Raw genomic sequence first — 25,897 nt, 5'->3', positions numbered from 1 at the left:
GTGCAATTGTTTGATTTTCACACAGAAATGTTTAACACACACAAGGAATACATTTTTACAGCACATTGAAGTTGAGGGTGGCAGCACGGTTATGGGGAAAACATTTATACATCCCAGCAGGGTCGGTACACTCTGCCTATCATACACCTCAGCACTGCAAGGAGAAGAAAAGAAGAATTGCATTAGTGAATATGAAGATTCTAGAAATTTAGATTTTTAAATAATTTTTTTTTATCGTGCACTTTGAGAGTCGAAATGACGAGATTATAATACGCTATAATGCAGTGTAATTTGTTTATAGCTTATTGTCTGCTTTAGGACAAAAGCAAAGACACATCGTTTGATTTTTAATAACATTTTGCTTATGAGTTATTTATCTCGGAATTTCAAATCTGTCAATATCTATCCTACTTTACTGCAGTCTTGAACTGTCGAGTTCATTCTTGATATTGTATTTCCACTTTATTCTCGACAATTCGACTTCATTCTCAGAGTGCATCATTTAAAAAAAAAAACACTTCCTCCTTTCATTTTTTTTCTCTTCAGTGGCCATTATACTGTTCTGTATCTACAGATACTTACTATCCATGTCTGTGTTTCTGCGATCAATCTTCAAACTCTGTACGGCAGGAGTGTGGCTCAAGCTCCGGTCTGTGAGCAGAGAAAGGCCCCGACTGAAGCCTGGGTTCAGCCCGCCAATACTATGGCCTCTCAGCCTCATGTCCTAGAAGGGGGAAAAAAAGTATTATTTTTAAATGTTTAACTTTTTTTAATTCTCATTCACAAGGTGCAATCCTCAGAGATCATAGATACATTTTAGGTTCTTTTCTATCCGTCTCCACCCACCCTTTCCGATGACCACACATTGAACCTCCGAAAACCCACTAGGCCTATTATTGATCAGTGATTACATGTGACACCGATAACTTTGGAGGACCACACACACATTTCCACTCGCAAAGGATCTGAACTCTGGATCGTCAGGGTTCGCGGCAAATTCGCAACAGCTTTCAGAGATAATCTCTTTCACTTGCAAAGCACAGGTGTTGGAACTGTCCCTCACCAGCTGATCCAAGCCACAGGAACCCCAAATGGAATACATGTGTTTTTTAAACTACATTACGTTTCGTTGCCCTCTTTTTTCCGTTTTATTCCACTGCTCCGTTTGGTTCACCCAGAAGGCTTTGTTCTTTCGATCATGGCCGCCCGCCTGTTCCCTATTACCGTGGAGATAACCACCATGTTCACGACACACACAGGAGACGCGGCCGCCAGATAAACTCTTGTACACATCGCGGGCCAAAACGTTTGAGGGGAAGCACTCAGATATATCATCATTCTTCCCAACTGTGATTCCAATAATTCTTTATTGGCTTCTGATCATTTGACCTTTTCAGCTAATAGTATTTCCCGGTTTTCCAAGCGCCGCTGCTGTAAAAAATATTTTCACGGACAGTTGTATGAAATATTGACTTTAACAGTAAGACACGGGGACGGTAACCAATTGAAAAGGGGTCAAGTGTTCACTCGTAGGATGGAAATGATGTGCCGTCTTTGTTGTTGTTGAACTATGGTTGTTTATAGAAAGAAATCTCATACTATAAATAGTTATGACGCATGACCGTCCTTGGCAGAGTTGCGACGACTGCAAAAAGAGAGACATTTGGGATAAATTAACAAAAAGAATAATCCAAATAGCTGGTCAATTTGGACAGGATTCAATTTGTTTTTGACTTAATAACTTATACACCCAAATAGCAAAAAACACAAGGGTTCTTAGGTACTGTGGGAACATGCTGCCAACAGTTTCCATAGGCACTATTTCTTTGGTAGAAAGTAGTTCAGATGAAAGCAGTTTTTTGTTATACAGTGTAACGGTCACATTTACTTTAAATGTCATTTTTCAGTGATGTTATCCCCATCGATGAAATTCCGTCTACGCCCATTGTATTGGAATGGAAGCATAGATTTTAGACATGCTTATCTCAAGAGCCAAAATTGTAACTATCTGCATGACAAGATACAACATTTGCAAAGATAGCCTATATTTTCTTGGTTGCTACCACTTTCTAAAATGTCACCCATAATAAAGGGTTTTGAAATGGTAAGCTTTTTCCCTTGTTAATAACTCCTTTAGTAATGCTTGTATAATATATAAAACATTAATTAAAGTAAAACATTTATACAGCATTATTGATTTATGTTTATAACTTCAATAAAGCTATAGTTCCCTTGAAACATCTGTTAAGTATTTGCAATATGACACTCACCGAGACGATGATGATTCTTGGGCGTCCATGTTGTCCATCTTCATCCCTCGGGTTGTTGTCCAGCACCAGGCTTCGTCTGTAGCTGGGGGCAACCACAGCGGGCTCATTCATTGGCTCCATCATCTGTTCTTCCGCCAGTACCAAACTCAGGCCATCTTGGTCTGTTATCAAAGGGTCTTCTGCTTTAGTCGCAGGCATGGCGGCAGTAACAGAGTGACTGCTCAGCTCAGCGAACAGCACTAAAGTATACAAGACAGTGTAGACAGAGATCATGGTATCGGCAAAATATTTAGCTCTACAAGATTTATCTTATCTATCTATCTATCTATTTATCTATCTATCTATCTATCTATCTATCTATCTATCTATCTATCTATCTATCTATCTATCTATCTATCTATCTATCTATCTATCTATCTATCTATCTATCTATCTATCTATCTATCTATCTATCTATCTATCTTCTCTCGTCTGCCGAATGTTGAGACTGGGCTCTCGGCCGTCTTATATATTCTGAGGGCCTTTTGTTCACAACTTAAAATAGTAAAATGGGAAAAACTGAAAAGACGTCATGTCTCCTGTGGATGTGCATCTATCTTAATAGGCTGAGGGTTACAGGGGGTTAAAAGGTCACAACAACTGTGCTGTTATTCCATTAATAAATGTGTCTTTGTAAAGAATGCGATGAATAGCTTATAATGTAATAGAATAGGTGTTTTTTGTCTGTTTTGAGACATTCAAACGGATGAAGAGGTCAAAACATGGCCCACGCCAGTTCAAAGGGCCGGAATTAATTTCTTCCCAAATCCACTTTGCTGAAATGAACCCAGCAGGTGATCAGAAATACATTGACTGTGCAAGCATGAAAGACGTCCATTGAAGGGATGTTTTTCTGAATGGCCTCCAACCTCTAGTGGCTGGTGACACTTATGATGACAGGATGTTTTAGAAAGCGGGGACGGGTCATTTAAAAGGAATAGCTGGATATGTTCGACACACTTTTGCACCCACATAACCCTTGCGAAACCACGTCTCATTTTTACTAGCTATGTCTATGTCTATGGTGTGTCGATTGGTCCACCTCTTTGGTTGGAGTCTACATTATGTCAACAAATATTGAAAGATTTGCCATGACATTTCATACAGACTTTCATGGTCCCTGGAGGATGAATCCTATGCACCCGTTCTAGATTTCTACGCTCCCTTGAACATAATTTACAGAAGCTACGGTGGCCTTCAAGGACAAGAAGCTAGTTACTAAAGATGGCTTCATCCACCAGTGCCTCAATTCTTTCCACAATATCAAGTGATGAGGTGAAGATGTATTTAGTTATTTATTCTATGGTGCTTCTTCGTCTTCCAACAAGTGCATTTCTGACGGACACATACTATGTATAAACTGTGTGAGGACGTTAAGTTTGTCCATTCTGTGCTACCGTAGAAATGTGGTTAGACATGATAGCTTTGCCATTGTGGTATTGTCAGCATGCTGATGTTAGCATTTAGCCAAAAACACTGATTTTCCCAAGCACAGCCTCACAAAGCCATTAGCACGGCTGTAGATTCGTACTCTTTGGTTTTTGTACGGATTAAACAAACAAGATATAATGTGTTAATTTGTGAGCTTTAGAGATGCTGGTAGACGGGTTTTGTTGTCCTTGAACAGAGCCAGGCGAACCATTTTCCACCAATTGCTCAGTCTTAATGCAATGCCAAGGTAATAGGCTCATATTTAGTTTACAGGCATTAATCTTCTCGTCTAACTCCCAACAAGAAAGTGAATGAATGTTTTTTCAAAAGTGGCAAACTATTAATTTAAAAGGAGAATTTGATATGCCACAGGCTCTGGGATCAAGCCTTGGGTGTGCTTTGAACGACAAGCACCCCCACACACAACAAAGCAGTGATCATCAGCTGATGATAAAAGGTGGAGGCAAGCGAAACAACCAAAAGGGCCTTTGAGTGTTGACATAGCTCCTTGCAGGCTTCATCTCGGCTGGAATGGCTTACCTTATTAACATCACAGGAGCCGTAGCGCAAAGGGGATGGAGAACCGGCACATGAATAATCGCTATTGAACTCAGCTGAAGTGATTTTACTTGGAGCGGTCAGCCTTTATTTTGTAAGTATTATTGTTGGCGGGCCAGGACTTCTACTGAAGGACTGAACTCGTCCACAGGGGCAAGGCCGTTCCAGCAGAAGCACATCTGAACTTGTGAGCTCCGTGCACTGTTGTTGTAACCTTTCTCGCTCTTATTCTCTCCCTGATAATCTCTCCCTATAACTTTTCCTATATTTCAATCCGATATAGGCTGTATCAGTTGCACTGATTTTGGAGAGTATACACATGCTGCAAATCAATGCAAAAGTATAGGCTACACCCGATCCAAGGATTTCTGGCACACACACTATGAGAAGATTCATCAAACTCTAAAGCCGTGGTTAAGGTCTCTATCTAACATGTGATTTTTTTCCCCCTCTTGCTCTGATTTTTCTTAGAAAACCATTACCATAATTCTCTGACAAAGAACATTAGCATAAAAAGCCAAGGGTCAAATAATTTTATGAGTACCAGATGTGATTTTAGAACATTATTTACGAAGTCCTTATGTTTCCACAACACAGCTCGTCAAATCTTCAGCGGATGCCAGTAAAAGTTTGCTCTACTACTGACTGTGCTGTCCCTGATTTATTTGTAAGCAGCAGTGATTACATCCAGATTGTATTCATCTTTTGTGCATGGTTTAAATGTTGACCTTAAAGCTATACTGCGTAACTTCTGTTGCCCTGCATGACAATTTTTTTAATTACAACAACACTGTCGGCGCATCTACATGATGAGGTAAGCCTTTAGTGATCGCGCATGGGGGGGGACACAAATTTGTAAACACTGCCATACTGAGCAATACAGAGAGAATTGTGTGGAGCTGATAGGCTTAATCAACTTTTACGTCAACTTGTTTGGCGATGGCTTGAATGTACTGTAACCAACATTCAAAGTTACGCACTATAGCTTTAAGGTAGCTGCAGAGTGTTTTTTTCTCAACAGTTCTGTCTGCTGCTTGCATCACCTGTCAGTCTTGCCGGTGCTGTATTTCAATCACACCGCCTACGGCTTTTTGTGCGTATAGAGACCTCAGAACTGAAGTCTGGGCCCCTATGACATCAGTAGCAACATTGTTTTATAATCCCTCCGGTGGCCAACACATTTACTTCCTACATCCTGTATTAACAACCTGCCTTTCATCACCGACACTCGTCTTCTAGATAGAAAATATAGAGAAAAAAGAAATAGGAGAAATGGGCTAGTATTCTTGGGAAATGTCATGCACCGATGCTTCATGCGTGACGGTGTGTGTGTGTGTGTGTGTGTGTGAGAGAGAGAGAGTGAGAGTGAGAGTGAGAGTGAGAGTGAGAGTGAGAGTGAGAGTGAGAGTGAGAGTGAGAGTGAGAGTGAGAGTGAGAGAGTGAGAGTGAGAGAGAGAGAGATTCAGAGAGAAAGATACAGAGATTTAGAGAGTGTGTACGTGTGAGAACATTCAAATTTAGCATACAAGTGACGTGTGTGTGTGTGTGTGTGTGCGTGCTGCAGGGACTTGAGTTGTGCCAGAGGCCGGCGTGCTGCATTCAGCAAAGAGATGCTGCTGGTGCAAAAAGGGGGGTGAGGGTTTAGGGGTAGGGGGGGGGGGGGGGACCGCATTTTGGGCAGGATTTTTTTTTGTTGCCCAGAGAACAGACCATGGTTTCCTGGAACAATGCAGCTGATGAGAGTCTCTCCAAGGAAAATAAGGCTCTGACATCATGGGTTCTTAAAGCACACAGCTGAGCCAACACTCTCCTGCTATAATCAAGCCTCAGTGAATTTCCACTGTCGACTGAAATTGAGAGAAGAGGGAGAATCTCCTCCAATGGCTCAAGCGCTACATCTTTTTTTTTTTTTACACATGCTTTAATCTATTTGCTATGACATTCCACGTTGTAGTGTAGAGCACTTGTTGGACTCTTGTGTCTCTATTTCCTTTTACATCTGGCCTTGGCTTACCATAACAATAAAAATGTGACACAAGGCTACTTGTAAAATGTGTCATGATAAACTCATCACACATTGCCAAGGCTGGATGCTGGTCTCGGTATATTTGGGATTAAAGACAACAAAATTCAGAGTTGACAACAGCCGGAGCTCAAAAGTTAAACCCATCAAACTTCACCGAAATCCTCATGTGTGTCCTATTGGCAAACAAAATATGAATGGTTTGAAGACTGATGAAGCCTTACAACCACTTTTCCTGTAAAACAACCAGCAGAATAAGTAGTAAAATTGGTGAGTGTAGTAAAACAGACCACAAGGTCATTCAAAAGACAATTGTGTGCTTAAGATGAGGAGTTGAAGAGTGTGGGAGAGATTGTGTTACACGGATCGCTCCAAAATCTGTGTCCTTAGATGCACTTGGTCTCGAGTGCACACACAGATCAATGGGGACGGATTGTGTTCCTTCCAGAACCATCCTGGTTATTGAGGTTATTCAAACATCTTTTTGTGTTGCACTCCTCGGCTCGCCATGTAATCCAAAATTAGCACATGTAAGAGGATAAACAGAGCATATATAAGACATTGGGACGTATGTGTTTTACAGTTATAACAACTGGATGATACTGTACATCCATATTCACTTCGATAATTGGCTTATTTGTTATGGCTCTGTCTCTGCTCACGCACAGGCCTCTCTATTTCTCAGCGATTTATTTGAACTCTAAATCTTGCAAGCTTGCAGCCTGCAATTGGGCCATTAGGGTGAGGTAATTGATTCTGTATTAGTCATAGAGAAGGATGAAATAACATCCAGGATGGCTGGGATGACCATGACCTGGCCTGCCTGCCTGCTGCTCCACATTTTGATCTCAACAGACGCCAATTTATCAGGGTTTTGACTGTCATCCCATGTACATATGTTTAAAAAGAGCTGACAGTGAGTGAGTGAGTGAGTGAGTGAGTGAGTGAGTGAGTGAGTGAGTGAGTGAGTGAGTGAGTGAGTGAGTGAGTGAGTGAGTGAGTGAGTGAGTGAGTGAGAGAAAGAGAAAGAGAGTGAGTGAGAGAGAGAGTGAGAGCTAGGCAGCACTGTCACTGCGATCGAGCATCCTCCAAAGAGCTGAACATGCAGCTCGGGTGGGCCTTTAGGGAGCACCACGCCCCTGCTGTTTGCTCTGGCAGACCCCACCACCTCTTAGGAAGTATCACTTTGTCATTGGGCTAACACAGTGCACTGGGTTTTTATAATACTGCACTCGGCCTCTGAGTTACGACTTAATTTATAGACGAAATACCTTAAAAGATTTGCACATGCTTAAGCCTAAACCTCTGCTTTGTAATTATCTGCTGTTTATGTGTCTGAAACCGCAGGGTTCCTCGTAAAAGCCTTACAGAGTTAACCAGCGCAATGTTGCGTAATCGAGGGAGTAATGCTTTCACATGATGACAGTTTCCCCCAGGGGTTTTAAGAGTGTATGAAGTTCTACCAACCTTTGTGATTCATCGAAAGCAAACTTGACGGGAAGATGTGCGGTCCTCCACGCAAACTCTGACCCTCCCGTACGCACAGAAAGTGGAGAAAGGAGAAACAGCGACTCCATATGAAGTGCGGGAACAAATGTGTGTAAAATGAATCCAGATAGCCCTTTTATAAGCCATGTAGGTCTATCATACTGTATATTGGGAGTTCCTTTGCAAAACGGATGTCTAATGTCTTTCAGCATATAGTGTTTTTGCATCTTTGGTCTTATTGAAATGTAGTTTACTGCAGTAATGCGTACATCTATGCATTGTGTTCTACATTACTTATACATTGTAAAAGTGTTTCAGTGTTTGATAGAGGTTTCTTATGGATTATTCAAATTTGTATGGTTCCACCTTGTTTTTGGTAAAATAAGTATCTTTAAAGGAGGGACTGTGGTGGAAATAGAGTTTGCAGAGCAGACAGTTCTAAAGGTTGTGGGGTCACTGGTAAGAGACGAAAAAACCCATATAAAGAGGACTTGTGTTTAACTTGTTGGTGTAGATATGATAGCTTATGTCTATTTGAAGATATTAATAACACGTGATGCACCCCACACATAAGATATAAGACACTGTTCTGTAGCTTTAAGGAGAGAGCCATGCGGCCTCTCACCCATGCTGCTTCAATGCTACTACCGAAATCCTCTGTAATTGTCCTGTCTGGAATCTCCTCAATAAACCTGATGAAAAGTCCAGTCTGCCGCCTTGTCTATTGTCAACCCATGGGGAACAATTCGGCTACTACAATCCCCTAATTGAAATAAACTTTTTTGGTGATATGTGGCTTTTATGTATTATATTTTGTGTATAATGACCGTGAGCCGTAATAAATAAATAAATAAAAAATGAAGTCATTGGCAGTTTTGCAAAGCTTAGCTTTCAAAGTTCCCAACACTGAGTGTATGTGCATGATGCATGAAAAAACTCTCCAGCCATTTCGGTGATGTTGACAAGTGGTTTATTCAGCAGGAATGGTGAACAATTTGTCAGTATTTTTTTTTCTACAGAAGGCAATCGAGTACCATAAATAACAGCGCTGTAATCAAACAGTTTCTTGGACAGTGAGCTTCAGCAAATAACATTTTTCTCATTAAATACTTTACAGCGCCATGCATGTCTCACTATGACTCCCACAGTTTAGGCTTCATTGATTTTCTCACACAAGTGACAAACAGAGATGTTTGAATTATTGAAATTTGCGTGAATTGAAGCCTGTTGCTGTAGCTTTCTTTTTCGCTGCTCCAATTATGCCAAATACACTGTCCGGCTCACTTAACTATCTATTACAGAAGCTGTATTTTTTAAGGTACCAGAGACTGTGTGAAGGGTGTATTGTAGCTGCAGTGCAGTCCAGACAAGGATGGCATCAATAGATATTTAATGATCTGGTCATAGGTAAGTTCATAATGCTGAGTGAGGCTTTGTTCTCACAGGTCTTTGGTTTGTACTGTATGCCTGAAGATCTGGGAGGACCAGAATTGTTCTCCAACCTTCTAGTTAATTTCAGCTGCCAGGTCGACTGATGAAGAGAATTGAAAAGTAATGGATACCAAAGTACATATTCAAATAACCATTTGATCGTTACAAATAAAAACAAACTTTAAAATAAATCGGTGAACATTTTAATTCATAGAGCTGCTAACAAATGTTTTGGTCGGAAAAAATTAAACTCCTGGCTTTTTCTTAAAGCGAGACTATGGAACTTTCCAAATTACGAGATAACACAGTATTCCTCATGACAAATGTAAAGTTAAATTCATAAACAACAAAACGCACCATTGCACAATTTAATACACCCATAGGTTTTGTCACTACAGCCTTATTTGGTCTGGTAGGACCAGCAGCTTGTGCAGGCTAATGTAAGCAAACTTAAAGCAACAGTTTGACATCAAGGGAAATGTGCTTATTTGCATTCTTCACTGGACATTTTAGCCTGTCACAGATAAACATAATAGTGTTTTTTTAAGTGTCTAACTCAAGAGAATCCTGGGAAATTAAGGCAAATTTAATATGCCACTATGCTGTATTGGCCACTTGTATGCACAGTGGCCGCTGTTCAGCAAAAGTAACATAGTCTCGCATTAAGTTTTGTTCAAAAATCAATACCTTGGCTTCCAGTGAAGTGCATGTACACACACATTTCAGGACAGACAAAAGCACACCATGAATTTTAACAATCTCTATACAATTGGAAGAATCACAGTTCACAGTACTTTTGTCAAGTTATTTGGCATAAGGGATCTGTATTGAGAAAATAATTCAAAAACAGTAGAAAAAATAGCGTTTTGCCTTCTTGGGACCACAACATGGTATTTTCTTTTTCATCTTTTTTTTTTAAATCTCCATGCATTCACAGATTTTCACACAGATACATTTACTCGCTTACACTACTACCTTATTGAAACAGCTTACAAATAAAAACACTATTAAAATGGTGGCCACAAGGCTGTGCAAAAGGGAAGACCTCCAATGTAAGCCCTGCCATCTGTCCGTCTTAAGCCATCTCTTTGCAAGTAACAAACTACAAAATAGCACCATTATACAGTGGATAGGATTCTTAATACAGTTTTGTTATATGAAACTATCATGTACAATGAATGATAGTAATGCATAGGTTAACATAAATGGGAGTACTGTTTGATTATACACAGGCAGAGGAGGCAGAGCCAGAGATGAGATGTCTTGGGTGGTTTGTGAGATAGAAATGACCGTAGATCCACATAGAGGCTTGAACAAACAGCCTTGACTGTCGGTCCTCATGCAAGGACTTCTCAGAACTGGAATTTTTTGAAACGTGTGTTTGTGTGTGTGTTTGTGTTGGTGTGTGTGCTTGACCCTTATTCACAGTTACACAACTCTCATATACACCGTGGGTGCTTTGGATGCGTGTCTGTGTACTTTTATATATGTGTGCCGTATCTCACATTTCAAAGAAAGACTTATGCAAATAATTGAACAAAATCATGTCATCTGCATACGTTTTTTTCTTTTCTTTGGTGGACTTGGCAATGGATGCCGTGGAGCTTTGTTGTACACACACCGTGATGGCAGGTAATGCAGTCCAAGAGACCATTGAAGCAGCAAAGTTCTCGGCCTCCATAAAGTAACACAATATAGGCCATGATAGATTAATCATTAAACTTCCCATCAATATGTGTGTTGGAGCCTCTCTGTCTTTTGCGTCAAACTTCGTTGTTAAAATATTCAGGAACATAAAGTTGAAAAAGATGCGACTGTTTTCTAGGTCTCAAAGCGTTTGTTGACTTGCTGTCACTTGCCATTTAACCTTGAACACAGGCCTCCACTCAGACTCAAATGTTGATCTCCTACTACTGGATTGTTGACTAAAATCTGACTTGGCCACTACAGTGGTGACATGTGAAAACTATGCAGACAGCAAACATTTTTGCCTGATTGCAACTATTTGACTTCTTCCACTGATTTATGCCAAATGCACTTTGATTCCACTGAATGACCCATTTTCTGACCAACCAAACAAGCACCATGCAGTGACTAGCCAAACACATAATTCAATTTAGCTTCTGGTTAAGTTGTTTCGTCTGTTTCTGAAAAACAGGGGAAAAGTACAATGTTGTTTTCGTAGTACCTACTGTTCCTTAAAATGCCCTGTAATAGTGCTTGATCTGTTGTGATAGAATTGTTTGGATTGTAGACTCAGTCCTCAGATTCTCAAAACTTCCTGAGGCTTAGTAGGGATTTGGATTGGACCCAAACCTTCAATCGACTCCACTTAGACAGAATAACACTGCCTTCCAAGTAAGAGAAGCATGGATTTGACTTGGGCTCAATGTACAATAAACTACAACCATGTTTAAAGTCTGATAATGAAAACCACCTGATGTTTGTCCTCTAAAGCGAACCTTGTTTTTTGACTATCCCCAGTAATGCATGGTGCATATAAAAACAAACTTTGAAGGTAAGATAATCAGATTTTAGAAACTGTTATACGTGACCGGTGACAAGGTATCCTGTCTTACCGAAGGAGTGAATTAATCCACTCTCTCTGAGTAAAAAGATTTAGGTCCATGTAGGTCAAGGGACAGGGCGGACCACTCGTTGTCAAAAGCACAGCCTGCTGCTTCTCTGATTGGCTGAAGCCCAGATCCATTCCCCACCTTTTCCTGGAGCCAGGGGGGATGCTGCAGCTCACACATGGAGGTATAATAAGCTCTTGTCTCGTGTCTCAGCAGCTAAACTAGTCTGTTACATTGCAATAACAAAGAATTCCTCCCGATATGGAATGGTGCAGTGTATAAAATAATCACAAGATCCCTCATCAAACCCTTTAAAACACCACCTAGCTCTCCCGAGCATTGTCGAACCATTGTTAGCCTCCTCTTTGTTTTGTTTTTACAGTGAACCATTCCACAGGGGTACCAGGTAAGGCCACTCCCTTCTCTCTTCCCAAGACGCTGGGCATTTGTCCATTCGCTCATCTTCCCTACATTCTGTAATTTCTGCCCCCCGTGTTGCCTCGACTTGAGTTTTTCTGATGCACTTCCTGCAAAAAAAAAGACAACACATCTTTTTAGACGTTTGGCAGAGATGCTTTGTGTACAGATTTGAGTCTAAATCTTTATCTGTGCCAAAAAAAACTTTAGAAATTGCTCTGCATTTTGCCATATTTTCAGTGTGAAATCACTTGTGCACTCAAAATAGTAAGTACAGAGGTACGCAATTTGAGACACATCAACAGTGTCTAGTGGGAATCATAGCCAAAGTTAGTGCGCCAGGCTAACTAGCCTGATGGGTTCTCCTTAATGTCAAGTGTTAAAGTGAAAGGACAGATGTCCTAAATCAATTACAGTGTATATCCAACTCAACAGGACTTATTGAAAAGGGGAGAAATAACATCTTGTATTTACAACCATGGGATACACTATTGACATGTTTTGGAAATAAACTGTGCGTCTCCTTGCAATGCTGGATCTCATTAGTCTGTCAACCACTGCCAAGAAAACTCTAAAAATAGTTTTTTATTGTTTTGAAAAAATGGAAATATATGGACAACAGCTGCAATATTATCGTAGTTTATATTTCCTGACACAAAAAGTGAGGAGGACTCAAATTTAAGTTTGATTCACACAGTAGTATACCCCTGTTTAAAGTGTCCCAAAATATAAAAAACAGTTATAGAGTTATATGGAAGCCACTGCACATTTAGTTACACTGCTTTATCTCTGGACCTTGCATGCATGTCTGTTATGGTGAGACGCCAGAATTTCAGCACATAATGTACAGTAGCAGAGTGGAGCTTGTGCCTGGGGAGCGGGAGTGCCACTGGCTCTACCACAAAAACCACTTAGATCCTTCTCTTGCTAATGGTTTTCTTTTTTGAGAGAATTGTAAAAGTAAAATAAATTGCACAGTCAAATCCTAAAGGGATCACACTCTAGGTTGAAACAGAGTCTGCATTTAGAACTCGTGCTTTCTTTTTTTTGGCCAAGAGATTAAGATTTCAGAACTAAATAAATATCTTATTTCAAAATAAAGGTCTTTCTTTCTTGAACGACAGAGTGGAGACTGTATAGCCTAGTTTATGGTTAATAGAGGTTTGAATTACAAAATAAAAAGTAATCAGATAACATGAAAAGTATCCATTGGCATGCATACCTTGAAGGATGAATGACTATGTCCAGCAGGTGAAGGTCTCTGTGGGAGGAAAATGATGACACTTAAGTTGCATGGACACATTCAAGTTACTATACAATAAACTGCTTTTTGTTGAATTTGAACCTACTGAGCCCTTGAATTAACAGGCCCTGACAAAAGCTAGAAAAACATCAATCCTATTCTCTTTTTTCTTTCACATTGTCCTGGTGCGTAAACTTTTTTTTGAGTGTATTTGTTTGATGCTGTGCTCACCTTCTTGTTTTTTGTCTTGTCTGGCTGCTGTGCTGTCCTACGCTCTGTGCCCTTGTCCACCTTGTGCCCTGCGGTACTAACCTTGGGTGCTCTCGGCATGTCTGTGTGGCGCTGTGCCCGCACAGAGCGAGCAGCCTTGCTAGTCTTGGCAGGTGCACAGTACATCTCCAGGCGCCGCAGCTCACAGCTTTGGAAGCAACATTCGTCAACAATGCCGCGTGACCGCCGTGCATTGGGGCCATAGCCTGTTGGTTTACCTGTGTGAAGAAGAAGAAGAAGAACAGCAGGAAAAGAGGTTAGCTGAATCTCTTACACATTCATTCAGTGTTTTTTGTATAAAGAAAAAACATAATTTCTACAGCTGATATAACCAGCTTAGGACAGTTCTTTTTTTATATGAATCCTGCTTTTTACTTCGTCTTTCTGTAGTCAAGAGCTCATTGTTTGCTAATGTAGCCTACTAATATGTTTCAGTTCTAAGTCAGTCCTCATCAGTAAAAGCTGTGCTGAGCAAGAAAAACAGTACAGCTACAGGTGTAGCAACAGTAAGTTATGGAGGGTTTAGTCAATTCAAAATCAACAAATCTGTTGGTTTTTCCCAATCTCCAATTATTTATATCTGTTAGCAAAAATCAAGCCAACGGTGACTTGTGGACACAGTATGGTTTTACTAAGGCAGTGATAATGGCCAGTTAGTTGTCTAACTGATTTATGGACAGCCTTAATGACATGGATTTCTTCCGTAAAAGATTTACTGCGTATCACATTGCACGCTGTGGACCCTTTTTGGCAGCTGCTTCATTGTAAAAAAGGGGGCCGCAGTCGCCCAACCTTTGAGAGTATCATGGTCAACCATTTTTGCCCAGATATCTTTTATACATCTGGCAAAGCCAAACGGCAAGCCTTCTGGACGCGATGAACCTGCAGGAACATCTGGGCAGGCTTTGAGGCCACACCCCCATTGGCCCTGTCCAATTGGTCATTCAGATTTTCATTTGGCTGAAGCCAGAGCACCCTGGGGTCTCGTGGCATGATACATGATGCACATTTTATGCCAAGAAACAGCCCTAAGCACAAGGCCAGTCGAGGCACGTTGGAAATTGTGTTGTAGTTTATTTTATGACACTGAAAAAAGTGGAAAAAAACGGATGAAACTTTATTTTAAAACGTGTCACACTCAGCTTTTTGACCCTGTGACCACATCGAGTTAACATGACGACAGCACTCACTTCCTTTTTCATCTCCCTTACCTCACAAAGACCCCACCCTCTTTTGGTGGCCTTTAGAAAAACTCTGACTATCCATTTACAATTCCCTGCTCACCTTGAGCAATATAGCCCTGATGGGCTTTTCCCTGTTACCAAATAAAATAATAATAATTTAATATGGCATTTACAAGGAGGAAATGCCTTTCCCTCTCAGAGTTAATAGCTCTTGGCTCAGAAGCCTGCCAGTGCTGACAAAGTGCATTAACTTCTGCTCCCTGTCTGCCTTGCCCTGACAATGTTGTTTTGGACAGAGAACAGCTTTCATTCATTAAAACAGAAGCATCTTTCTCGAACGACCCCCAGGCACAAAGTAGAGTTGAAGATAATGGAGGTGTTAATGATAGGGGAGGAAAAATGGGATGGGATGCTTTCATGTTGAAGGTAGAAAGATGCTAAAAATACACTGTGCACCTGCATTATTTAGGGAACAGAAGGACCGGATTTACCTAGACCTCAAACTGCTAAAATCGGTGTGTTGAATAAAATATGTAGATGACAAAAAATCTTAACTTAGCTTTGCGCATCTTTTATTCATCTCAAAAGATATTTTAATGGCAGTTATACCTTTTTTCACTGTGTTTTTGTGTAATTATCTCTCTTGGGTCCTTTCAGTCATCTGAACAAACAAGATCTGCCATATCTTCCCTGTGGTCTATCACTAGGACAGGTCTTGGCTGCTGTCTTAACACCTGACGTCAAAACATTTTGAAAGAAAGAGAAATATGCCGTCGAGCATTGGTTGGCGATTATACAATGGCCGCTGAAAGCCAAAAGAGGGGCAGTACTGCCTCGTTGCCTGGCCCTGTTTTTCAATCCCTCCCAATAAAGCCTTACAAATTAACATCCGCTATTATTCTGAAAATAGCTCGCAACCCTGCTGCACAAACAGCTGGAAGGGAGAGAAAAATCAGCTGGCACCGGTTGTAACATGTAGGATAATCAGCTCGGGCAGGTTTGGGAAAAACACGCATATAATAATCAGGTCTAAAAGCCTTGGGAGGTTTTAAAATGCTTCAACTCCATGGATATCTGCTTATAATCCCTCATAAACTACGAGTTGTTTACTGTGGCTGTTGTTAAACAAATAAGGGTAAACAACCTTTACTGCCAGTGCCTCCCGCCTCACGGCCCTCTTGTGTTTGAAACGAAGCGGAGATCACGCAAGTTGATGAAGGTCAGATTAGCAAGTGCGTGTCAGCGTTTCAGCCATCATGATGAGGCAGATTGTGATAATGTAAGGTATCTCTTCTATCAGCAAAAAAAATGCAGATTTACAGTAATATGTCATCAATGGGTCAATCAGTAATCAATGGGCATATAGGCTAGAGAAAGGTCATTTAAAAGAACCCTCCACGGAAGATTTATTTTTTGGGTATCAAATACTCACAGCTTGCAGGATTGAAAGGTAGTTTGGAAAGGTTTGTACCTCACTCCTTTGCAAGAAACCTTAACGTGTCAAAATGTCCAAAGAAACTCCTGCAGCACATTCCACATATCCCTTCTTCACCTGTATGTTCAATATATTTCAAACACATGTAGTTTCTCTGCAGCAAAGTTTGATTAACTTCTTCTGTTAAAAGTTACAACGCTCCACCAGAAGTATCAGGTAGTACACAGAGATTTATTGAAGATGCTCAACATACAGATACATGTCTGGCAAGGGGATAACCAGGTGTTGAGACCAGACACAGAAATACTTTGAAGGGTAGTAGAGCGATTTTACATATAGAATTCTGCTTTTAAGTCTTGCCAAAGGATTTTACAACTTTTGACAGATATCATGGCAACAATCATTCTATCTTTCTTTCTGGACATTGCAAGGTTGAATTCTGACAATTCTGTTACAGATTGATCTACCAAGGATGTGCACGTGCATACCGGTACATTATATTTGACTGACTAATGCCGCACCTTGCCAGATGATGTCATCCTGTGTCGTGGCAAAAGTTGATCCAGGAGCTAGCAGTTTTCGCTCACAGAGGTTTCATTGAAATGAATGAGGGGGCTGTGTTTTTTTTCTCACATTGCTGCAGAAGTGGTTTGTGGAGTCATGTGTCTGCAGTTTTTCTATTTTCCGTAAATCTCAGTGGCCTTTGGAATAAATTGTACCTTCATTGAATCCAAGCTGACTAAGTGCCATCGTCTACGAATGAGCAGGTTACTGACTTTTTCAGAACCCCCTTTCAAGTGCAGGATACTCAAAATGTGTATGCCTTTGGAGTGTAGAACTCGTTTACATGATTTATGTTAGACCTCAATCTGCCGAACCAACTGTCTTCAAGCTGACAAGTGAAGTTTTGACAAAGTATTTCATGGGATGCCATCGACAGTATTTGGTTTGGTGCTTGAAAGCTTCAGCTTACTGAACCAACTGTCTTTAAACTGTCAAGTTAAGTTCAGACAAAGTATTTCATCTGTTGCCATGCCATCCACCATCTTTAAGAGATAAGATATTCCTTTATTAGTGCGCCAGATGGGACATTTACAGGTTTGGTTTGGTTTGGTTTGGTGTTTGACAGCCTCAGCATGCCGAACCAACTGTCTTCAAACTGCCAAGTTAAGTTCAGACAAAGTATTTCATCTGATGCCATGCCATTCACCATCTTTAAGAGATAAGATATTCCTTGCCTGTTCCTCTCTCAGAGGCACATTTTACAGCTATGGTTTGGTTTGATTTGGTGTTTGACAGCCTCAGCATGCATGGTGTTCATTCCTTTATGGATCGCCAGTGGAGAGAGATGGCTGGATTCCCCCATTCCAGAGTGGCACAGAAAGCATCTGAGTTTTACTGCTTCGTCATGGTCAATAAAAACCAGTGGATTCTTGGAGCCGGTGCACTGCTCTTCCTGCAAAGTGTCAGGCTTTTTACGACTGGGCAGGGACTATAAGGGCTGCTAAAGTACTGGAAACTGTCTCTTTATCGCTGGTACCACAAAGAGTTTATGGCATGAGTGAGGGGTTCCTCACATTACTGCACCGTAACACTAGAAACATATCCAAATCCACTGCCACTTCAGATTTTTTGGGTGAGAGTGGAAGACATCATCTGGAAAGGATTTAATTAAATAAAAATTAAAGGGGCAGCCACAGACTTTGAAACTAATAGATAGGAAAGTGTTAAATGGAGTTGGACAGGGTTGGCTCCTGTTATTAGTAAAACAATTGAAACAATCAGAGTAATACTAAAACTTTTAAGACGTTCATAATTTTCCTGTCTACAATAGGAATGCAAATTGCTCAAATATGTAGTCTTATTGCCAGGTAGGATCAAACATGTAAATTGTCTTGTACCCACTTTTTTAATTAAATTATAATAAATCTCAAACTCAGTCTTTCTGAGGGGCAGGGTTGGCAAAAACCTTACCTTCACCAGCTCCGTGCCATGGGGCACCAGTGTGCACAAAGTCATGATGCACTTTTGGTGAAAAGGTAAAAAACCCTGGTTAAAATACAACAAAAAAAAAAGGATTTTGTGACTCAGATTTTAACTACAACACCTCTGTAATAAAAGCACTCTGGGAACTATTAATCATTTAGAGGCATGTAGAGCCAATATGAAATTTCATCATTCTTTCTCTACTGGAGGGGCACTCAAGTATGCCTATATACTGTAGATGTTACTTTACCAAAGGGGCGCCCAAGGGGGCACTTTTGCTTTACAAAAATGGAGGCCCCCCAACTGTAAAAACAGTATATTGGAATATTTGGTGGTCAATAGGTATGTATAACAAAATTAGAAGGGATTGTACTCTGTTACTGTATCTGTTTTAGTTAAAATGGCAATAAAATAATTATAAGTGATCAACAGCGTGCAGGATTATTTGGTTTATTTGCAACTGTAATGGGAAGAGAGACTACCTATGTGAAGAAGAAAGGAAACCAGGAGGGTCAAGGATATATAACTATGACTAATGGTGATATCTGCACTAATGCAACAAGATACATCCTCTATTTTCTTTGTAGAGATCAGACAATATGTGATTGGATTATACTGATGAAGGGTTTCAAAGGTAAAGTACTGTTTAGTCCCAGAGTGTCCTCAAATCCCTTGGGTCTCAACTTCATCTAATGTGCAGTATTAAATGGGGAGGACGCCTGCCTGTGCTTTTCATGAGATGCCTCTTTGTTCTGCTGAGCAGTGATTCACAGAAGGGTCAGAGATTTTTAGTTTAGGTCTTAATGGGAAAACGACACCTTTTTCTCAGTGATGGAGAGGACACAGGAGGTCTTTCTTCAGATCTCAGCGCCTTCCGCTGTGTGTTCAGGTCCAGTGTAAAACTATGGCGGGAGGGAGGGGGGTGTCCAGATCATCCTGTAATCCCCATAATCCCCTGCTGCTGAGGGACAAGGCTATGTGTGTGTATGAGTGCATGTATGCATGTGACGTGCTGTTTGCACATTTTTACCTCTCTCCAGTTTCAGTAACTTTGAATAAAATTGACAGGGACAAAGACTTAAGAGGAAGCCTCATCACTGGCTGCTAAAAGCAATTTCCCCTCTCCCTTCCACCTTCAATTCATGTGCCATTAGTTAAAGCCAAAACATTGGAAAACAACTTACCACTTTTCGTATTTGGCTGCTGGTTTTATTATTCAAGAGGTTGCGCACCATTTAATTTACAGAAAATCGCAGCAAGATTATATATTTCACACTCACTCTAGAATAAAGTGTGAATATTTTAACATGAACTGATAAAATATGAAGTGACTTAGGACAGGGAGCCACTTAGCACTTACACTATAGCCAAAAAAATCCCATTTAACAGATCTGATTCATGGAATGAACATTGCAGTGAAATAACCCCACAGTCCTGCCTGCTAAAGCATTACAAAGACAACTGTGGATTTCTAGGTCTGGCTAATAATTGGAAAAACTGACTACGGTTGAGTTTTTTTTTTTTCTGTTTTAGACCGCAGTTTGTTTCATTACCTTAAAAAAAGAATTTCCACCAACTAGTATTTAGCATTTCTGTCAGGGTAGGAAATCTGGAGTCTTTAAACGAAAGTGTGCTACTTTACTGGCTACATGTGTAAGGTGGATTGGCAAAATCACTCAGATCACAGAAAGCCCACTGTCGCTGCAACACTGTCTCTTGACACATTATCAATCTGATGGCTGCCAAGTTCAACACGGCCAGACTGGAGGGGAAGAGTTCAGGGAAAGGAGTACGCCCCTACTGGCGTAGCTGTTCTGTCGCTGGATCCTATAGACGGAACAATCCAAATGGATTCTCCAGATATTTCACGCAAACAGCCACTGGTACATGTGGCGACTGAAAGAGACGAGAAGGGAAAAGGAATGACAGTGAGAATATGAGAGACCGAGAGCAACTAAGGGAAGACAGGGAACTGAATATTTTCCAAGGCACAGCACCCTGCTGCTCAAACCTCATGGTCTGTTCAGAAAAATATTTAGCAAAATATGCTAAATTTAATGTATGACTTAACACAAAGCTCTTTTTGATCTTGATGCCAACGATCTTCCACTGTCTCTCAGCCTAAATGAGAACATGGTCATTTATGCAAGAGAAGCGCTGCAGCGGAGGGAACCAAAAGACAGAAAAGTCTTAACTGGCAGAAAACTGGCAATGGAGCTGGCTGTCATGACCACATCATAGCACGTGGGTGTTGCCAGCAGCATCTGGACGAACAAGACTCTGGATGAACAAGACTAGCAGCTTTAAAGCGCTCCAACAACTCTCTGGCACGCGCCGTACAAAGGGCCCTAAGCCGAGAATGATGTTGACTGGTCCTGGAACAACTGCATGCAGGGGTGTTGGAATGTGGCGATGGGGACAGTGGGGAGGCAGCAGCAAGGTGCATGATGACACGACTGCCAGACACAACGTCAATATTGGATGATTCTGCAAAAAAACTCAGGACTTTGTTCAATGACACGTTGGAGTGTTCTATGCCACTGTTTGAAAAGTATTCCTACAATGCTTGTGCCTGGTAACAACTTGATTAAGGTTATGGGAAAAGTTTTAGGGTTAGGTGTTAGACAATGTATTAGAGTTACCACAACAAAACCTCTGGTAAAACACCCAATTCCAAGTCCCGACTTCCTCAACCATTCTTTCTGTCTAGCTACACATACGAAAGACAGTTTTTTTTCTTGGTACTATATTGCATACATTGGACTTTAGAGGTCTCCCGATTCAGCCAATTATCGACTAAGAATTCAATCCATTTTATATGATTCTGCACTCCGTAATTAACTGCACATCCAATGCCAATGTTCAGTGCCAGTGAAGAAGGTAGTGACCTTGAGGCACACATAGCATGGAGATTGGGGTGATCGATCCACGACTACTACGTTTGACTGTCATTCGTCACGGATCTACAAGTAATGTTTGTGTTTTTAAATGATACAGCCACAATCTTTCCCTGCCATTAACCACACTGATATGGTAAAAAGTGAAAATTTAAAAAAGCATTGGCATCGGATTTTTTTTAAAAGAACCCCACTGAACATAATCCAGGGTTTCATGGGATTTAACTGTACCAAAATTCTTGTCTGGCAATAGCGTTGGACAGCCATTGCCATCATCAGCATTATGATATCACATGTACGGCACATTATCACCTCTCTTGTAGAAGGATTGCCTGATTGGTACCACAAATACCTATGCTAAAAGCTGTAGTAAAACAGGCACTGGTGTCCACAGAAGCAAACATTTCTAACCACCATGGCAGGTCACTGATTTGGTTGAATCAAGAGAAAAGCCTCATTTTGACTTGGATTTAAAGATGCAATGTGCTGCTGACGTTGCTCCAGAGATGACAAAGTTGGCCAGTTGGTTCACCACTTTGTTTCAAACAGAAATATCTCAACAACTATTGGATATGACATCATGGTCCCATGGCTAAACCCTTAAACCTTTGGTGATCCCCAGACGTTTTCTCTGGCCCGGCTGTTAGGTTTTGTTTTCATTCATTTTAAAGTGTGTCCAATGACTTGGTTTATTTCATTTGATCAGGCTTTTAATGGCTTTAGATTTGCATCACTACACACTGGCCACTGCTGCATCATTCCCCTGCTGTACTGAGGTTGGGGATTTAAAGTCTGGCCCACTTCTGGCCTCCTAATCTTCCACCAGTCCCCAAGATTCAGTGAAAGTGTGTCTGTAAGCCACTCTGGGTTCAGGTTAAGGTGAAGGAAATAAATTACTGGAAAAAGAACAACTGCAAATGCATTATTGATGCTGCAGATTTCCAAAGAGGTATTATATATTCAACGTCTTCTCTTTTTGAAATTGGCAGCTGACAAAAGTCTACCACATGTGGAAAAAAATCTTTCATAACTTTGGGACCAAACCAAACCATTAATAATGGATTGTTATGTCAAAGCTGCACAGAAGTCATAGGAACAATCAGTTATTATAATAGTAAAAAGAGAAAAGAACTTTGGGGAGATATAGAGACTCCTTCAGGACATCGGGAGCAAATTAGCCTAATTGATGGAAGTCGGCCAAAGAAATGTGAATAATGAGGTTATAAACTTCAGTTCTGGAAGGTTTGGGAAAGCTACACTGCTAATGTACAGCCACGCTGTTCACGTCCGACAGAAGGATCGGGCTACATGTCCTGAGAAACACTGGCTGCCGGTGGAACATTGCACCTAACCTCGGTAGCTCCATATATCCTGTGCTGTTCTGGGCTGGGTTGTACGTTAAACCTTAATGGAAAAATCTGAGATTTAAATCCTGGATTGTTGGTGGAGGGGTTTTCTTTGGGTCGCTTTCACCTCTCTGGTGGAAAAAAGAAAAAACTCTGGTGCAACATTTAGTTCCTCCCCCCCCCCTCTTTCTTAAAAGTCTCTTTTTTTGCCCATGGGCAACACTGAGATGTGCCACCAACCACCAATATAGTTTCTTATATTTATAATTCCATTTTCATTTAGGTTTAATTGTTCAAATGGGCTCCTGTTCATAATTGAAGCTGCACTATGTAACTTTGTGTGTGTCACAGAAGTGGACATTTTCTAAGGCATATTCTCATAACTGAATAAACCAACTTTCCTCGCAAGAAAATTGGATCCCTGGAACAGTGTTTGAAGTTAGATAGCTTCCTGTAAAGTTACTGTTTCTCTGTTGATGTTTACAGATGCAGGGCCCACAGTTTTGTAGTCTTACTGCCTCAAAATAATTTAGTTTTGGTTTAAGATTATATAATTATTCAATACTAAGAATTACATGTTAGGTAAATATGTTTTGTAAACTAACTGCAGGCTCTGCAAATGTAAATAAATCCCCCTACCCTAGAACTGCATAGTTTACCTTTAAAACAAATGTGCAAAGGATGAACGTGAATTTGAGGAGAAGATGTAACAGCGGCAGAGGAATGAATGAAGGGAAAAGGGAACATTAGAGCAGGGGAAAGTCAAGACAAGATGTCAAACCAGCTGCTTTTTTATTTATGAGCTCGCTGGAGGTTGGAGAGCTGCTCTGGGACGGATACAGCCAACCTTTATGAATAAATAAAAAGGTGCACTTACTGAAATAAAAGCCTCTCTCTCCACACACAAACTGCAGCGTGTCGACCAGCTCCGCCCCGCACAGGGTCTCCGGGCCCGCCCCTGTTGCCGTCGGAGTCAGGCTGAGGACGCACAGCAGTAGTGAGAGGGTGTGGCTACATGAGATACAGCACATCGCACTCTGCAGTAGCACAAGGGAAGAGAGGGAGAGAGCGTTAACATTTGCACTGCTGTAAAAAGACAGAGCATCATTATAGGGAGATTTTCATTGAAACAGTCATTTAGACAATGCAATATCACACTTCTCAAGTCATTGCTCTTATGTTACACTGATTAGCCATTGTTACACAGCTGCTGTGACAGTTGGTGGCTCAATGCCTTGCTCAATGAACCATCTTAACATTTTCCCATGTAAGATTCAGATCATAGTGAGTTAAAAGCTTGCCTCGATTACGATAGCAAATACTTTTAAACGCATTGTTCTTATATCACACTGCTGGCCATGGAGCCAGTTGGTGGCTCAATGCCTTGCTCAATGGCACATCATTGGTAGGAACACTTATAATGTTCCCACATAAGATTGAGACTATGGTGATATTGTTTTGATAACTTCCAGGCTTTCACTCTGCTTAAAAAAAGGAAATATAAAAAGAAATAAAAGTGGCCCTCCAGCCACAGATGGTAACTTTACAGGGTTTTTGGAGATGTGGAGGAAAACGTATTAAAATCCAAACTTCCACTTGGTTGCCAGAGTCAAACAGTCAAACAGGAGGCTGACCAGCTCTGACGCTCCGGAGCGCCAGTACGCACCGTCCAAATTGAAAACACACGTTTTTCGCCTTATCATTTCGCTTCTCAGCCCCCCCCCCTGTATAAGTCATCATAAGTTAATAACTATCAATGACGTTTAAAAATATATCTTTAATAACCACTCGGTAATGAGGCTTCTGCATTTCCCCTCGTGCCAATAAAACAGCTGTCATTGGACCATTACGCACAGAAACTGAACTAAAAAAGTGATTCGAAAATTCAAAAAGCAGAGCAAGAGATGCGAAAAGAGCCAGGGATCTTTCCGATCCAAGCTGTGAGATGGAAAACGGCTCTCCCGCCAAACCCAGCCGGGGAATCTGAGTGCGCCAAATATACATAATAAAACGAATAAACACAGGACACTATCCATCTACATCACAACCCTTAACCGCACGGTCCCGTATTTCGTGTTAAGCTCTCCTCTCCTTTGGCACCCGCAGCCTCCGGTTAGTGAGATATTTAGCACTTAATAATGCAGACTCAGCAGTAATTACGCTGAAAGTTGCACCGCTGCATTCGGGCTTTCTGGTGAAAATAGCGCGTGCAGCACGCACAGAAGCGCTGAGGATGAAAAGTCATTCATGCACATATTCAAGTCAACATTTCCTGAAGAAAAATATCAATGATAGCAAAAGATGGAGAATCTCTTGTCATCTGTGGAGAGAAAAAATATCACCAAGACATGCAAGACATTTCACACACAAACTAACCAAAAAGTGATACAAATCTGAATAAATCCACATTTACAATGCATTAAAACAAGCAGTAAAATGTAAAAAAAAAAAAACGCCATAAAAAATCACTCTTATTTTATATTTTTTTAAGTTTAAACAAGGCAATGATGCTCTATGCAAATAGTGAGCAAGGTGACAATGTATATAGTGTCAAAGGAAATCAGGTAAGTTACCTTGAAGACATCACATAAATGCCACTGAAAGGAAAGAGCGCTAGACATCCCCACGGGTCTCCGCAAGAAAAAGCCCGGCGAAAATGAACTTGTTTGAAGTCATTAAAAACCGGGGAGAAAAGAGGATGAGATGCGGGCAATGTCACATCTCAATATTCCGACTTTGTTCCATTGCGCAGGCTCGTTTTGGAGAAGTGAGATTTAGCGAACAGGAGACGGATTTAGAGAGAAAATCCCTCACATTTATCTACATTACACAGACATTTTCAACAGGAAACAGCTGGGGCAGCATTTGCCTCCTACTCGTCCTAAGTTATTCATTAAGGATTTTGGGCACATATTCAAATAACGTCATTTCTCTCCCTCTCTCTCTCTCCCTCTCACTCGCTCTCTCTCCTTTTTTTCTCAGAACGGGATTGAATTTTGATCTCTCTAAGACTTGTTTAGTAGTTCAGATCAAGATAGAAAACGCGGTGCAGCCCCACCAGAGGCTGTTCCCACTCACACATTACACAGCACACTATTTGATGAAGCTGAAAGCTCGTGAAGCAGAAGTTATTATGGTTGTTGTGCGTAATTTGGCACCGCGTAATTCAGCAGCACTTCCATCCAAAAAAGCCTGATTTGATTAACGCTGGGATAAATCATTAAAAAACATTTCCACCCACTTAGTCACTAGTGTTCTGCTAACATGAAAACCTAAAGAAAGCAAAATAAAAGAGCAACACTT

At 40.9% G+C, this 25,897-nt stretch overlaps 2 protein-coding genes across 3 annotated transcripts; both read right to left on the bottom strand.

Moving 5' to 3' along the window:
* Window positions 1-104: 104 nt before the first annotated feature.
* On the bottom strand, window positions 105-2,543 carry pmch (pro-melanin-concentrating hormone; the record flags this gene model as incomplete). The annotated part of the gene is made up of 3 exons (XM_080051502.1): window positions 105-154; window positions 583-724; window positions 2,271-2,543. The coding sequence occupies 3 exons, from the start codon at window positions 2,541-2,543 to the stop codon at window positions 105-107; spliced, it is 465 nt and encodes a 154-aa protein (XP_079907628.1).
* A 6,247-nt stretch (window positions 2,544-8,790) lies between these two features.
* Window positions 8,791-25,425, bottom strand: igf1 (insulin-like growth factor 1). 2 transcript variants are annotated; one of them, XM_080050812.1, is made up of 5 exons: window positions 25,168-25,425; window positions 23,472-23,631; window positions 13,708-13,964; window positions 13,456-13,494; window positions 8,791-12,343 (listed from the first exon to the last, which is right to left on the bottom strand). In XM_080050812.1, the coding sequence occupies exons 1-5, from the start codon at window positions 25,213-25,215 to the stop codon at window positions 12,284-12,286; spliced, it is 564 nt and encodes a 187-aa protein (XP_079906938.1). In that variant the 5' UTR covers window positions 25,216-25,425; the 3' UTR covers window positions 8,791-12,283. The 2 variants fall into 2 exon arrangements, with proteins under 2 accessions (XP_079906938.1, XP_079906939.1); XM_080050813.1 differs by having other exon boundaries at window positions 13,789-13,964.
* Between the last annotated feature and the right edge of the window lie 472 nt (window positions 25,426-25,897).

This window comes from Ammodytes marinus (assembly GCF_949987685.1).
Source record: "Ammodytes marinus genome assembly, chromosome: 22".
In the NCBI taxonomy this organism is placed as follows: domain Eukaryota; kingdom Metazoa; phylum Chordata; class Actinopteri; order Uranoscopiformes; family Ammodytidae; genus Ammodytes; species Ammodytes marinus.
The sequence above is the reverse complement of the archived record's forward strand: the minus strand, read 5'-3'. Positions and strand labels throughout refer to the sequence as shown.